General features: G+C 47.5%; 1 protein-coding gene across 3 annotated transcripts in view; it reads right to left on the bottom strand.

The window, feature by feature from the left end:
• Positions 1–15,229, bottom strand: part of TRAPPC10 (trafficking protein particle complex subunit 10) — a 74,612-nt gene extending 59,383 nt beyond the window's left edge. Inside the window, exon 1 of one of the 3 annotated variants that reach the window (XM_024989481.2) lies at positions 15,006–15,229. In XM_024989481.2, coding sequence (XP_024845249.1) covers positions 15,006–15,072 — 67 coding nt within the window. In that variant the 5' untranslated portion in view covers positions 15,073–15,229. 3 annotated transcript variants of the gene reach the window in all.
• Between the last annotated feature and the right edge of the window lie 441 nt (positions 15,230–15,670).

Raw genomic sequence — 15,670 nt, 5'->3', positions numbered from 1 at the left:
TGCTGTGTTTATTTTTCTTTCTCAAGAGGCCTACTAAGATTCACTCGGACTTCCCTGGTGGTCCAGTAGTTAAGAATCCGCTTCCAGTGCAGGGGACGCAGGTGCGATCCCTGGTTAGGGAACTATGATCCCACACACACGCTGCGAGGCTACTAAGCCCATGTTCCACAACAAGAGACGTCTGAGAAAAAGGCCGGCGGAGCCCTGGGCTCCTGACTACCTATGCCTCTCTTCCCATGTCTGCCATTTGTGATCAGACTCTGGTCCATGCACTCAGATATCTGAGGCAGACCTTCACTATTTTCTGAATTAGGACTGCATTCTCTGAGATTTTTAGAAGCATATATTTATGTATTAATCACATAATTTTAAACTTTCTATGTTAAAAGCAAGTAAGAACTAATTAAACATGGCCAGTTGGGGGGTGGGAGTTAAAAAAGATGATTTCAGTGACTTAAGTATATATGGGTCACATTTCAATAAACTCAGCTGAACATTTTCTTAAAATTTTAAAAACAGAAGGACTTGGGAACTCAATTATAAAAGTTAACTTTTACCAATATTGAGAAGACACTAACACATGTCCAACAGAATATAAATAAATATAGATAAAGATGTGTCATTTAGATTTTCACATGCTAGCAAGGTAATGCTCAAAATCCTTCAAGCTGGCTTCAACAGTACCAGATGTACAAGCTGGATTTAGAAAAGGCAGAGGAACCAGAGATCAAACTGCCAACATCCACTGGATCACAGAAAAAGCAAGAGAAAAAGAAAGAAGAAAAAGCAAGGGAATTCCAAAAAAATATCTACTTCTGCTTCACTGACTAAGCTAAAGCCTTTCTGACTGTGTGTATCACAACAAACTGTGCAAAATTCTTAAAGAGATAGGAATACCAAATAGGAAACTTACCTGTCTCCTGAGAAACATGTATACAGGACAAGAAGCAACAAGTAGAACCAGACATGGAAAAATGAACTGGTTCACAACTGGGAAAGGAGTACATCAAGGCTGTATACTGTCATCCTGTGTATTTAACTTATATGCAGACTACATCATGCGAAATGCCAGTCTGGATGAAGCATAAGCTGGAATCAAAACTGGGAAAGGAGTACATCAGGGAGAAATATCAACAACCTCAAATATGTGGATGATACCACTCTAATGGCAGAAAGTGAAGAACTGAAGAACCTCTTGATGAAGGTGAAAGAGGACAGTTAAAATACTGGCTTAAAGCTCAGCATTCAAACAACTAAGATCATGGCATCCGGTCCCATCACTCATGGCAAACAGATGGGGAAACAGTGAAAACAGTGGCAGCTTTTCTTTTTTGGGCTCCAGAATCAGTGTGGACAGTGAGTGCAGCCATGAAATCAAAAGACACTTGCTCCCTGGGAAAAAAGTGAAAGTGAAAGTCGCTCAGTGGTGTCTGACTCTTTGTGACCCCATGGACTATACAGTCCAAGGAACTCTTCAGGCAAGAATACTGGAGTGGGTAGCCTTTCCCTTCTCCAGGGGATCTTCCTAACCCAGGGATCGAACCCAGGTTTCCCACATTTCAGGCAGACTCTTTACCAGCTGAGCCACAACGGAAGCCCAAGAATATTTGAGTGAATACTGGAAGAAAAGCTATGACAAACCTAGACAGTGTATTAAAAAGCAGAGATACCACTTTGCCGACAAAGGTCTGTATAGTCAAAGCTATGGTCTTTCCAGTAGTCATGTAGAGATGTGGGAGTTGAACCATAAAGAAGGCTGAGTGCTAGAGAATTGATGCTTTTGAATTGCGATGCCAGAGAAGACTCCTGAGAGTCCCCTGGACTCTCCTGGACAGCAAGAAGATCAAACCGGTCAATCCTAAAGGAAATCAATCCTGAATATTCATTGGAAGGACTGATGCTGAAGCTGAAGCTCCAATACTTTGGCCACCTGATGCAAAGAGCCGACTCACTGGAAAAGACCCTGATGCTGGGAAAGACTGAGGGCAGGAGGAGAAGGAGGGCAGAGGATGAGATGGCTGGATGGCATCACTGACTCAATGGACATGAGTTTGAGCAAGCTCTGGGAGACGGTGAAGGACAGGCAAGCCTGGTGTCCCTGGGGTCGCAAAGAGTCGTAAACAACCCAGCGAATGAACAACAAAAAGAGACAGTAAGAAATTGGCTATTTTTGAAACAACTCTAATTTTCAAAGAAATCAATTATAACTAAAAATAGAAACCTGTAGGCCAGTCTTTTAGAGCCAACACACCATCACTAAGATCAGAGTCTAAGCAGAGCCGAGTAACATGTCCAGACCAAGCCCAGGAGGGCGCAGCAGACCCGCCCAGCCGCACTCAGGGCCACTCACAGCTGAGGTCAGTCGCACAGCATTGGCTTCACCCTTCACCAATGCAAACAGCAATGGAAACTTTCACTTTCAATCATTTTTCTGCACAAAACTTTTATTTTAGGATCCACTAGAACTGCAATGTCACAAGGTTATTTAGTGCCAAAGCAATTTTAAATCCTGATCTTCAGTTAACAGTCAACTGCGACCAGAGCAGAATCAGTCTTATGCGGATACTTAAAGAGCAGAGGTTGAGTCCAGGGTCCTGTTCTGTGTGAAAGAGCCTCCAGCAGAGGAAAGGCACATGAAGCTCAACCCTGCTGGAATCAACATCCAACCAAACCGTGTGAGCTGGCTCCATCTGGGGTGGAGGTTAGAGAGAGATCCCCGTCTGCATCTCAGCAACACTGGGTGTCTAGACTAGGCTAACATAAAGGCACCTATTCTCTTAATTGAGAAGAAAATATTTGTATCTCTGTTCAAAAAGCTATACGTTTGTTGTTGCTAATGTAGCTGCAATATTTATGGTTATTTATATGCAGTATTTATGTATATGTAATATTTACGTAATTTTTTTTTAATTTTAAGATTTGATGATGACATAAGACTGCATTTAGCACTAAACCATCTACAGAAAGGGTGGCATAAATTAACAAATGTGGTGCGAGTGCTCCAAAGTTACCAATCATGCCTCAGGGGGAGCCAAAGGTTAAACAGAAAAGTCACCTATTTGTTGGGAAGGACACAGGGCTTTCATACTTATAGAATCAGACATGTGTCAAGGGCATTCAGAAATTGACAGAATCGTCCTGCTCCCCCGGGCTTGTGAACATGTTACATTACACAGCAAGGAAGAATCAAGGTTGCAGATGGATTAAAGCTGCTAGTCAGCTGACCTTAAAATAAAGAGATGATCCTGGCTTATCCGGACAGGCCCACTGTGCTCCCAAGGGTCCTTACATGGGGAAGAGCCACAACCAGAGAGATGGAGTCACGAGAAAGACCGAACTGGGGCCCAGAGAGCCAAGGGAGCAGGCACCTCCAGCTGCCGGAAAGGGGATTCTCCCCTGGAGCCCTCAGAAGGAGCAGCCCTATCCACAGGAACCATGTCCAGAGAGAACCATGTCAGACTTCTGACTTCCATGACTTAGAGAAAATACCTCTGTGTTACTTTTAGGCACAAAGTCTACATAATTTGTTACAGCAGTCACAAGAAACTGACACAACCATAGAAAGTGAAGTCATAGGACTGATTTAAAACAAAGAGAAGCATTTGATTTGCCCTCCCCACCCCCAATCTATGGACTATCCCAATCTGATGATCCGGGAGGACTTGCTATTAGCGCTAGAGGGTTTGGCCCCAGGTGAGAACTAGCTGACAGAAGTCAGGGGGGGGACCATTCGTTTACTGCGCAGGTGCTCAGTCACCCGGAGTCCTCCCAGCAGCCCGAGGGCCACCCCATACAGGGAAGCCCAGGCACCCACGGCTCCCTACCCAGGTGAGTCAAGCAGCTCGTCAGAGTACAGCTGCCCACTCTGACTCAACAGTATGCACTGCTGCTGCAGATGCTTCTTTCTCTCATTTTATTGTTTCTTGGGCTTCCTGGGTGGTTCACTGGTAAAGAATCTGCCTGCAATGCAGCAGATGTGGGTTTGATCCCTGGGTTGGGAGGATCCCCTGGAGAAGGAAATGGCAACCCACTCCAATGTCCTTAAATCACAACTCGGCCCATCCTGCCATCTCAGCACTAGCTTTTCCTGACAGGTCTGGTCACCAGCTCCCCAGCCTGCCGGTGACAGACACCTGCTCGCTCTCCCCGTGCTGCTTCCCTCGCTTCGCAACCAGCACCACCCTGCCCGCAGGCGTGACCAAAGGGACGAAGTGCACTCAGTGAGGGTTAACCGAGTTCCGGACTGTTCGAGTTTGCAGAAAAGAAACTACAGCCAATGCACAGAGGCCGCTCGAGACAGAAAGTCCCAAAGTCTCCTTTTTTTAAGAAGAAAGACAGGATAGTAATGACCTTCTCTAGCACTCAGAGACCACATTAGACCCAAAACTCAGGAATTTAACAGAAGAAAGACTGGATAAGTGCATCTATATATAAGAAGACCAAAAAATCAGCCTTTGAAAGTTTACGTATTTTTAAAACACAGGGAATATAGTCAAGCTACAGCCGTTTGAATCACAGCATTTGAGATTCAGGAGGATATCTTGCTTGTTTCAGGCACACTTGGACCGGAGGCTTCTCCCAAACCGCTCTTCCCCTGGATTTCCCTCTCACCTCCTTAAAAGTCCGTTCGAAAAGATCACTCACTTTCTCAATGGGGTCTCACTATCATTTTCAAAAGGAGCACTGTTTTGAAGGGGGATTTGAACCAGCAAAACTGTGCTTACCACAGCCCCAGCAATCCTCACAGTGACAGACCCCAACAGATACATGGGGAAAATATATTTGATTGCAAGACTGTGTCACACAGCAAAAGATGAAACCATTCAAATTCCACTGATGGATGGCCAGAGTAAACCATGGCATATCGACATAACAGGGCTCTGCTGCTGCTAAGTCACTTCAGTCATGTCCGACTCTGTGCGACCCCATAGACAGCAGCCCACCAGGCTCCCCCGTCCCTGGGATTCTCCAGGCAAGAACACTGGAGTGGGTTGCCATTTCCTTCTCCAATGCAGGAAAGTGAAAAGTGAAAGTGAAGTCGCTCAGTCGTATCCGACTCTCAGCGACCCCATGGACTGCAGCCTACCAGGCTCCTCTGTCCATAGGATTTTCCAGGCAAGAGTACTGGAGTGGGGTGCCACTGCCTTCTCTGTAACTGGGCTCTAAGGACTGTAAACAAGAGAGGGCACCATCTCTACACTCTGTTCTCCCAGAAATCTTGGGGGGAAAGTGAAGTCGGGAATGTGTATGCAGTCTGCGATCTCTTATCTAAGAAAGGGAAATACTAATACAACACGTATGACTATTTCCTACAGAAGGAGATGCTTCAGGTCAGGGAGGCACAGGGCAGAAAGGACAGGGCTACACACTAGATTGTTGCACTGCTGGTGGCAGTCACAGGGCTATCAGAGGCTGTGTGAGGTGGACTGAGGAGGGCCCTGGACCCACAGCACCAGGATCACCTGGGCATCTGTGAGAGGTCCTCACTCCCAGGCTCCACCCCATCCTGCTCCATCAGAAACTCTGGCCCCCCGTGAGCGCTCCACGGGACCCTGATCCAGTCTGAGGACCTTGTTCTATCATCCCCAAGCATGCCTGAAAACTGGAAGAAAAAATACACGAGACAGAGCAGGCAGAAACCAAATACAGAGGACAGAGCAGTTAAATAAAGCCCTAAATTTCTGAATTTGAACTGAAAAGATCAGAATGAATTTACAACCCAGCTCTTCCCCCTATAAAGGCCCAGCAGCAACTAGAAGCCCAAGCACACAGACTGGGGTCTCCAAATACAGTCTCCCACCAGAAGGAATCGAGGCTCCCCGAAGAAGGGCTGATTCCCGGGCCAGAGCAGGAAATGCACAAAGTGAGTCTGGAACATCATGTCACACCAGAGAGCAAAGGAACTAAAGATTCCTACAACAAGGATTCCACACCTCAGAAGCCAGCGGGCAAACAGACACAAGGCACACCCCCCCAGGCTCTTCAACAAGCGATAAGGAACCAGAGGGTGAGAGGGAAACTCAGACGTCAAGACAGAATGAAAACATCAATCTAAAAACCTACTGACACTAAATAATTTAAAGAAATTTAAAAAAAAAGACACATCAGACACTGGAAATGTAAACACTCAATATTTGATACTAAAGAATTGTATTTTTAGACGTGATAAAGATTTTGCAGTCTTATTTTTTAAAGTCCTTATCTTTCAGTGCTCCAGGCTGTCTTAGCTCAGGCTGCCATGACAGAACACCCCAGATGGAGTGGCTTAAACAATACATACAACTGTCTTCCTCCTTGTTCTGGAGGCTGAAGTCCAAGGTGCCTCCTGGTGGCTTCCCAGTGAGGCCTCCCTGCTTGCTGACTTGCTCTCCCAGCCTCTCCTCCTCTTCTTACGAGGCCAATGACCCCACCATGAGGTCCCCACCCTCGTAATCCAAGCCAATCCTAATTATCTCCCAGAAGGTCCCCATCTGCAAATACAACCACATTAGTGGTCTGGGCTTCAATGTAGGAATTTGGGTGGGGCATACAAATATTCAGTCCACAACACACAGACTTACTGATAAATGTTCGATGCCTGAGATTTGCTTCAAAATAACAACAGGATTGGAAGGAATGGGCAGGGGTATAAAGAAGCAAGACTGACCACTTAGTTGTTGAAACTGAGTGACAGGCTTGGAGGGGTTCTTCATACTATTTTTTTTTAATAAAAGTTTGCAAGTTTCTATAATAAAACGTTTGAGATGTTAACAATTCTCCCATTTCTCTTACCCTTTTCTCTTTCTCCTTTCCTCCTAGCATGCATCACCTATTACATGATATAATTTACCCTGTACACACACAATCTACGCTCTTGCTGGAACGTAAGCTCTAAGAAGCCAGGAGCAGATGCTGAGGACCTGCTCTGATGGTGAATCCAGGGCCTCGTTCTACACTACACAGCACATGGCCCCCAAAGGCCAGAACATCCTACAGCAGATGGAGCGATGGCACTGGCTGTCAAGTTCTCAGAAGATGGATTTAATTTTAGAACCAGTAAGACTACACTAAAAACCGCCAGTACGGCTACCCTACTCAGTTCTTCAGCTGCTGATGTTTCAATTCTGCTTAGCTCTATGGCAAAGGCTTTCCCTCAGGGATAACTTGAGGGACAAGCCCTTTCTGTGTGGGCAGACGGGGTCTGACTCCCCGAGCCCTTGGCAAGGTTGCGGTGGACCAGGAGTCGGCCACCTCGGGCCTGGTCCTCGCTGCGGCACTCAATACTGAGGGGCCTTGGTCAGGCACAGACACTGGCCCTCAGGTCTTCAGCCTCAAAATGACCTGCCTGCTGGCCCTTCCCGCTGTTCACCTCAGTGCTTAAGGAACCTTCAAGCTGACCTAGCCAGACTAAGAGTGCCTACAAATGGTGAGCTGTGAGTGTAGTAAAAATTGTCACCACAGGCGTTACTATTAGTTCTAAGACTCTACCTAAAATTGCAGCTCTGAAATGTATGCAACTACTTCTAAACACTAAATAGATCTGTTGGAAAAAGGAAAAATTTCCAAACACATGACATGACATTCGCTGGTGAAAGCAAGGTATAAGCCTGTTGTCAGTTTCTTCATAATTTTTCTGTTTACTGTTTTTAAAAAATAATTTTATTTACTGATGCATTCATTCATTTATCTTATTTCTGGCTGTGCTGGGTCTTCGCTGTTGCACAGGTTTTCTCCCACTGCGGAGAGTGGGCTTCTCATCGTGGGGGCTCCTCTTGTGGTGGAGCACCGGCCCCAGGGTGCGCGGGCTTCAGCAGCGGAGGCATGTGGCTCAGCAGGCGCTGCTCGCGGGCTCTAGAGCACAGGCTCAGAAGTTGTGGCACACGGGCTCAGTTGCTTCATGGCCTATGGGATCTTCCTGGATTAGGGATCGAACCCATGTCTCCTGCATTGGCAGGCAGATTCTTAACCACTGAGCCAACAGGGAAGCCCTCCCTGCTCACTTCTTCAAAAAATTTGGCAAATGAGGGCGTAAAACAACACTGAGGAATGAAACATCATGTAACACGTGTGCAGGAAGCCAAATAAAAACATTTATTTTCTTGGGGGGAAAAAAGGAAAGAGAGTTTGTATAATAGGTTCATCTTTTCTTAAGAGATCATCCCACCTTGAGTCAACATCTCAAGCCCAAAATTCCAGATACCATGGACTTGTTCAGGGGTCAGGAGCACAGTAAGGACATGCCTCTAGACGGAGAAAGTGCTATAAAACCAGACACATGTTGGACACTGCCGACGTGCACCTGGATGCCAGTGCAGACGCCGTGATCAAGGAGCTGACCAGCACCCCTAGAAGATTTGTCCACATCCTGACCCCCCCTCCAACCCAGGACCTGGGAATGAACCTTATTTGGAAAAGGGGTCTTTATAGATATGATTAAGTTCAAACTCTCAAATAAGATCATTCTGTATCATATACAGATGGGCCCTACATCCAATGACAAGAAGTCACTTGTCAGGTCAGATAAGAGGCAGAAGGGAAAACACAAGGAGAGAGAAGGCCATGTGAAGACAAGGCAGAGACTGGAGTGATGTACCTACAAGTCAAGAAACAGCAAGGATTTCTGGGCACTGGAAAGAGGTGACAAAGGACCACCTCCACCCCCAAGGCCTCAGGAAGAAGCACAGCCTTGCTGATACTTTGATTTTCAACTTATAGTCTCCAGAACTGTGAGAAAATAAATTTCAGTTGTTCTAAGCCACTCAGTTTCTGATAATTTGTTACAGCTATCCTAGAAAACTAATACATGTGGTGTAAAATACAAAAATCACACGCACATCTTCCCTAGTGCTCTTCCAATCCATCTTTTAGATATGCTTTTGGCTATACCGCGTATATGTTGAAATACACACAGATGAAGAGGCAATTCTCAAGAGGTACAAGCACGAAGAACCACATAAAAAGAACCTCACTAATCATCAGGTGTATAACACCAAAACAACTATGATGGAAGATGGCCTTGGGCTGGTCAGAGTTCTCAGATACGATATTGAAAGTATAAGAGAAAAAAATGGGTAACTGGACTTAACATTTAAAATGTTTGCACTTCTGAAGACAGATTAACTAAAAGACAATCAAAGAATAGAAGAAAATATCTGCAAATCACATATCTGATAAAGGAGTCCATGCACTGGAATACTAGACAGCAAGAAAAGGAGGGGCCAACTGTAGCTGGTGTAACACGAACGAACCTCAGGAACACCGCAGAGTGAGAGAAGCCAGATAGGAGACTGCATGCTACACGACTCACTTCTGCGCAACGTCTAGGAAACGTCAATCTATCGAGACAGAAAGCAGATCAGAGGTGCCTACGCCTAGGGGCAGAGATTAACTGCTAACAGTTCTTGGGGTGATGGAAATGTTCTAGAACTGAACTACGGTGGCGGCTGCACAACTGTGACCATTTACTAACAGTCTGAAAAGTGTACACGTACAACGGATATTAATTTTATAATATGTAGACTAAAGCTCAATAAAGCTGCTCAGAAAAAGAAAAAACAAAAAACTATAACCTGTCCACTAGACTGGCAAAAATTAAAAAGATATCTCCGACCCAGTGGGGCAGAGTATAACTCGGAGGACAGCTTTTTCACAGGGCGATTTGGGGTCTCCCCTTCTGACCTAACAATTAAACTTCTAGATTTCATTCTTCATAATGAAAATGTATTCCTGCTTTATTTATATACTTTTAAGGTTAAAGTTTCATTTCTAAAAGTTACAGCTGTATCTTTTTCAAAGGCTTCACCCAAATGCCAGGTTGACAGTCCCTCATCCTAAATGCTCCTGAGCAGAAGCTGAATCACATACCTGAGAATGCCTCGGTTTATTCATACATTTCTCCTGACCTGAAGTAAAGAAACCATACTTGAACACAACTCAGAAGGACTAGTTCAAACATTATGGGCCATGGAACTTTTCTTCTACTAGATTAATATGTATTTCCTCGATTCAAAAACTCCAAAGAGAAAATGCTCCAGCACCAAAAAACAAAGAGCCACGTAAGTGCATAGTAGTTTACCTGAAACCAAGTCTCAGCGGCCAGGACCCAAACTCTCCAAACATTTTCCTACAAAGCTATCTGATCCTGACAAAGACATGTATTTAAAGAAAATAACTACACCATTCAAAGCTCCTACCTTACATATAACACAGTTTCCCCTTTAGAGTAATGTTTGCTCACTTATTAATTTCCTCTACAAATATTTACTGAGCACCAACTATGTGCCCAGCACCATCCAGGTGCCACAAATACAGCCGTGAACATAGCAGATAAAGTTCTGAACCTCACATTCTATTCCAGGGCAGCCCAGGTTGTGGTGGAGAGCAACAACCATGAGAAAAAAAAAAAAAAAAGTTTGTCAGGGGTGCTGAGCCAGAAGACTGAGCAAAGTCCAAGAGATGCCAAACCCTCGCAGGCCTGGGCGGTGGCACATGAGCAGCCCCAGGCGGTGGCACATGAGCAGCCCCAGTGCGCGAGGGAAACACCGAGGGGGTCAGGAGAGCGACAGGGCAGGGGCTGCTGGGCCGTGTGCTGTGTGAGGCCCAGCCAGGAGGCCAGGTGGGGGTGGAGTTGGGGGACACGGACAGAGGGTCTCAGAGCCCACAGGAAGCCCTGAGAATACCATGCCGAGAAGGTGGGTGGCCCCTGGAGAGGTGGAAGCCAAGGAATTATGTGCCAACTTCTCTCTTGGAGGGACTGCCCCCAACCCCAGAGAGAATCAGCTTCAAGGGTAAGGCCAGAAATGAGCCGGCCAGCTGGAAGGCTGTGGGGGTCCCAGGGAGAGGTGAAGGGGGCCAGGGTTTGGGGGAGCAGCAGTGAAAAGGGGCTGAATCCTAGATCAGTTTCAAAGACAAAATGGTATTTGCTGGTAGACAATGTTGGTTGTGAGAGAGAAAGAGAAGTCAGAATGACTCCAAGGTCATCAATGTTAAATTTAAAAACCAAATATTCTCAAAGAGCTAAATACTGCGAATACACTTAAAAGTCACATGAAGCGCAGTCCCACGGGGACGATCTGATTGACAGTGGGGACCAAAGGGAGCAAGGACAGAAGGGAAGGCGAGGTGAAGGGAGGGGTGACGGGAGGATCTGTGGGGCCCGGGTCCGTCATCCAGACCCCCCAGGCCAGAGCAGAGGGAGGGGGATCACCAGGGAGCCCTGGGAGACAAGGCACCAGCACTCCGTCAACTGGCAAGAATCTGTGTTTAGACAAGAAATTCTCAGGTAAGTCACTTGCTTTTTCAATAAAAGGTGACCAAGGCCCTTCCTACCTCTTGTGTGGACCAGCCAGCTGGCTGTCCGCTCCCTTCCAGGTCAAGACTGGTTCCTGCATGGTGTGTGCCATGCTTATTTCAAAGAGCTTAAAAAAACTCAGACCCTTGAGTCTTACTGCATAAACCGAACTTCACTAGAAACTCTTCAGTAACACACCTTACAAATCAAGCCCATGAGCTGAAGTTCAAATGGAAAAGGAAGTTTTTCACATCTAAATGATTGGTGCAGATCCACCCTAGAGTTGGGCTAACATACTAGTAACATCGGTTCCCATACTTACCAGGTGCTCCAGGATACTGCAGCAAACCCACAGAGGCCCAACGGATGTCCCAAATCTACAGGGAGAACAGCAATACCAAGCCATTCCAGGCCCCAGGAGAGTCAGTTTCAGTACTACGTAGGCTGTATTTCTTTCAGTGACATCACTATCATCACAAAACAGGGTAACTGTTGTGATGAAAGGCAAGTACCACCCCACCCCCACCCCAAGTAAAGCGAGCCACTGCATCCAATCTGATCCCCTGCTTAGAGAGGTTGTGCTGTGCCCAACAGGTGACTCACTGGAAAAGAAGGGGGGGCGGCAGAGGATAAGATGGTTAGATAGCATCACTGACTCAATGGACATGAATCTGAGCAAACTCCAGGAGATAGTGGAGGACAGGGGAGCCTGGTATATCAGAGTCGATGGAGTCACAGAGTCAGACACAACTGTTCAGTTAGCAACTGAACAATTCTGGGTAGGATAGCAACAAATCAGTGGAATTACCATAACTTTGCCTGCTAAACGAGACAGCTGGAAAGGAAACACCTCTTTCCTAACGTATCCTTAGATCAGAAACCCCAGTCTTTACTCCAAAGCAGAGAACTGATCCAGTGGCTGAAGGAAAAAAATCAAAGCTCCAACTTAAATTTAGACTAACCGGATCTGCTGAATTGGTTTCAGTTTCATGGTGCATCTTTCATGATTAGTAAATTATGCTATAGATGTTCAAATTGCTACAGCCAGGTGATTCATCACCCAATGTCATCACACCAGCAGCACCACTGAGAGCTCGGAGGACAACCCCGGGCATTTCAGACACATCTCCCAACACTGAGAAGTTTCTCCAACCCTGGAAGTGTAAGCAGATCCTCGACTAAGGTGGTCACTCTGCACCAGAGGCAGATGGGCAGTGGCTTTGGAAAATTTTAATTATGAACTGAAAGTCATTAAAACTTCTAGACAGCTTCAGAATATTATTAAAATAATTTAACAAGGTTTTCAAGTAATGATGTATCCTGTTTACCCCTAATCTCTGGGGACTTTCCCCTCTTCTCACAGTTGCAAATAAACAGTTCTTAAATTTATCTGAACCAGTAACATTCTACATTCTTCTCAGAAAGGCTGATGCACAATTCATTCAGAGTAAAATGTTCTAAATTATATGAAAAAAAATCTGAAAATGAGTTATCAACTCTGCTGTCATTTTTACAATGAACAAACACAGACTTCCTGAGGGTGCACTGGCTGCAAGAAGTAGTATACAGACTTTTGAAAATTAAAATGCTGCTAAGGGGGCTATGTACACAACAGCCAAGCCTCCAGATGGACTTTGAAAGCAGTTTTTCTACTACCTTTATCTACACTGCTTAGACCAGGGGCTCCCATCAAACGTGTGCTGCAGAAGGAATGGAACAAAATGAAGAAAGTATGACGCAAAACCAGGACAGCAAGTGCTTACTGGAGCTCCAGTCCAGACACACCATAATGGAATTTCAAGAGTGAACTATAAAGTCAGCTCTTCTAAAAGTTAAAAAAATCTTTAAATTTAAAAAGATCTTTTTTATTTTTCAAGCTAACTCTCTCTGAAAGATTACTGAAGCCGCTTTCTTCTCTGAGGCACCAATGAATGAATGGTTGTGCCTTTGAAAACAGAGATACCGTCAGTACAGACAACAGCTTTAAACACCGGGAAAATCCTCCACCAGTGTAGCTTTTACAAAAGGAAACTTTCCCAGAGTTGTCTGTCATGTACATGAAATGAAACTAAACACGTCACGTGTATCTCTAACACCAAGAGGATAACAATCTCCCCACTAAGTCAAGGCTGAACCAACAGAGCTTTAGGAACCTTCTCTTCAGTTATGTATTTACACAATGCCTACAGAAACACTGCCAGGAAAATGGAAGCTAAAGGCTATGAGGTATAATGAGACATCTGGATGTCTCCACAAGTAATACTGATCCAGCACTCAGAGCATGGAGGGCACTTGGGGAGAAGTCTCCAGGATCTGGGAGACACTGAACCCGAACACGAGCACCATCCAAGTTTGGCTCCTCTTCCCTCAGGATACAGAAAGCACCTGGGGATTAACTGCAGGGCCTCCAGATGACCACTGCATCTACCCGCTCTCTCAGACTGAAGGTGCAGTCCTGAGTAAGACTTTCAGTTGGTAAGTGTCCGGGTGAAAAGAGAAAACTTGGCTGAATTATGCAAGCGTCTAAATTCAGATGTGACAACAGTCCATTTTCCTAAGAAAGTTTATCAGCTAAACATAAAGCAACAAAATTCGACTTTAAATATAGTTTCTCAGCAATATGACAAGAGAAAACACACAAGGAGAGTATCGATTAATCAGAAGAAAAAAAAAGTGAAAAAGAATGAAAGAGAGAAACTTTAATTTTTAAAAGGATCTTCTACCTACAGAACTGTCTACTATGGCCTAAGTGCCTGCCCCTGGATGTTGCTATACAAAGAGTGCTTCCTTTCAAAGTATAGAAGACCATCTGAAAAAAATTAACTGACGACAAAAGCACTGTCAAAAGTCAAAACTCCTAATAGTCTGAAATCTCTCTCTGCAAGTCAGCAAAACGTCAGCCAACATTTCAACACTTTCCATAAACTCAGTGCTTTTGAAAGTACTGAATTCTGAGGTCACGACTGTAAATATTAGAGGGAATTTTGTAGAAACAAACAGTTCCTTTGTGGGTGCATAAATGTGGCACCAAAAAAAAAAAAAACAAACTGACAGCCAAAACGTCGAAACACCCGTCTCCGTCCAGAGCGCGGAGAGCTCGCCGAACCTTTACACGCCATCTGTGAAATGGGTCTCTGCTCTGTGCCGGCGTCGCGGGCGGGGAAGAGTCCTGGCCCGCGGTCCCAGCCAGGCCGGCTATGCACGGCTCTGCCAGGCGTCCTGCGTCTCAGACCCACCACTTAATACGTTCCTGAAGTGCACACCCCGTCTCCTAACACCACAGCCGCACGCAAACTTCGTCCACGCTTGCGACCGAGCGCCGGGAGACCCGCTGCGGGGTCGGAAGGAACAGTGTGCCCGGAGGAGACAGTCTCCACCGCGAAGGACGGGCCGCGAGTGGCAAGCTGCCGACCCTGTGGCCGGACGGGGCTCACGGCGGGGGCCCCTCGGGGCGCACTTCGGTCAGGGCCGCCCCGCGTCCCCGGCGCTATCAACTGCAGCCGAACAACCTGGAGGGCGTCCCCAGGGAGGTCAGAGGTCGCCTCCAGGAGAGCTAGGAGATCGGCCCCGGGGAGGTCGGAGGTCGCCCGCGGGGTCAGAGCCCAGCCGCAGCCGCCGCCCCGGCCACACCTCTATTCCAGGAAGTGGCCGGGCCAGAGCGCGGGGGCCCAGGAGCCGGCGACCTGGGCCGCGCTACTCGCGGCCGCCGCCCCCTCCCTCGCCGCCGGGCACTCACAGGTGACGATGGGCTTGTTCTCCATGGTGTATATCACCGGCGGCAGCGGCTCCTCAGGGGCGTCCATGGGCTTCCGGCGTCACCGGCCCGGCCCCTCGCGCCCCATGGGCAGCCCGAGGCCGCGCCGGGCCAGCCCAAGCCTGAGCGGCGCCGCAGCCGCCACAGCGACGCCCGCCCGGCAGCGCTAAGCAGCTCCAGAGCCGGCCGCCCGCCGCCGCCGCCCGCCGGCCGCATCCACTTCCGGTGCCGGCGCGCGGCGGGTACCGCTTCCGGGGCGCGCGCTTTAAAGGGGAGGCCTTTCCGCCGTGCGGGCGCAACCCTCCGACAGAACGGTAGCTGGGGCTGAGTGAGGATTGGTGGAGCGCTCCTATGCGCCTGGGGGCCGCAGCACCCGTGAGCCGGCCGTGGGCAGTTGTGCGTCCCTCCTGGGCCCCTAATGTAGAGGCTGGACGGCCGAGAGCCGCCACCCCAAGCCGGCGCCCTCGGGCAGACTGGGCTGGCTTGGAGAGGGCAGCCCAAACTCGCCGCCGTGGGGCGCCCAGGAACATCAGCGCCGCCCTGCCCCACGCCGTGTACCCGACGCCGAGGACGGACTCAGGGGTCGCTGACAGCCGCGTGCGGACACGGAAGCCACCTGGGGGTCACTAACACTGACACATGGGCCC

This window comes from Bos taurus, chromosome 1 (genome assembly GCF_002263795.3).
Source record: "Bos taurus isolate L1 Dominette 01449 registration number 42190680 breed Hereford chromosome 1, ARS-UCD2.0, whole genome shotgun sequence".
In the NCBI taxonomy this organism is placed as follows: Eukaryota; Metazoa; Chordata; class Mammalia; order Artiodactyla; family Bovidae; genus Bos; species Bos taurus.
This window is presented reverse-complemented; position numbering and strand designations above follow the sequence as displayed.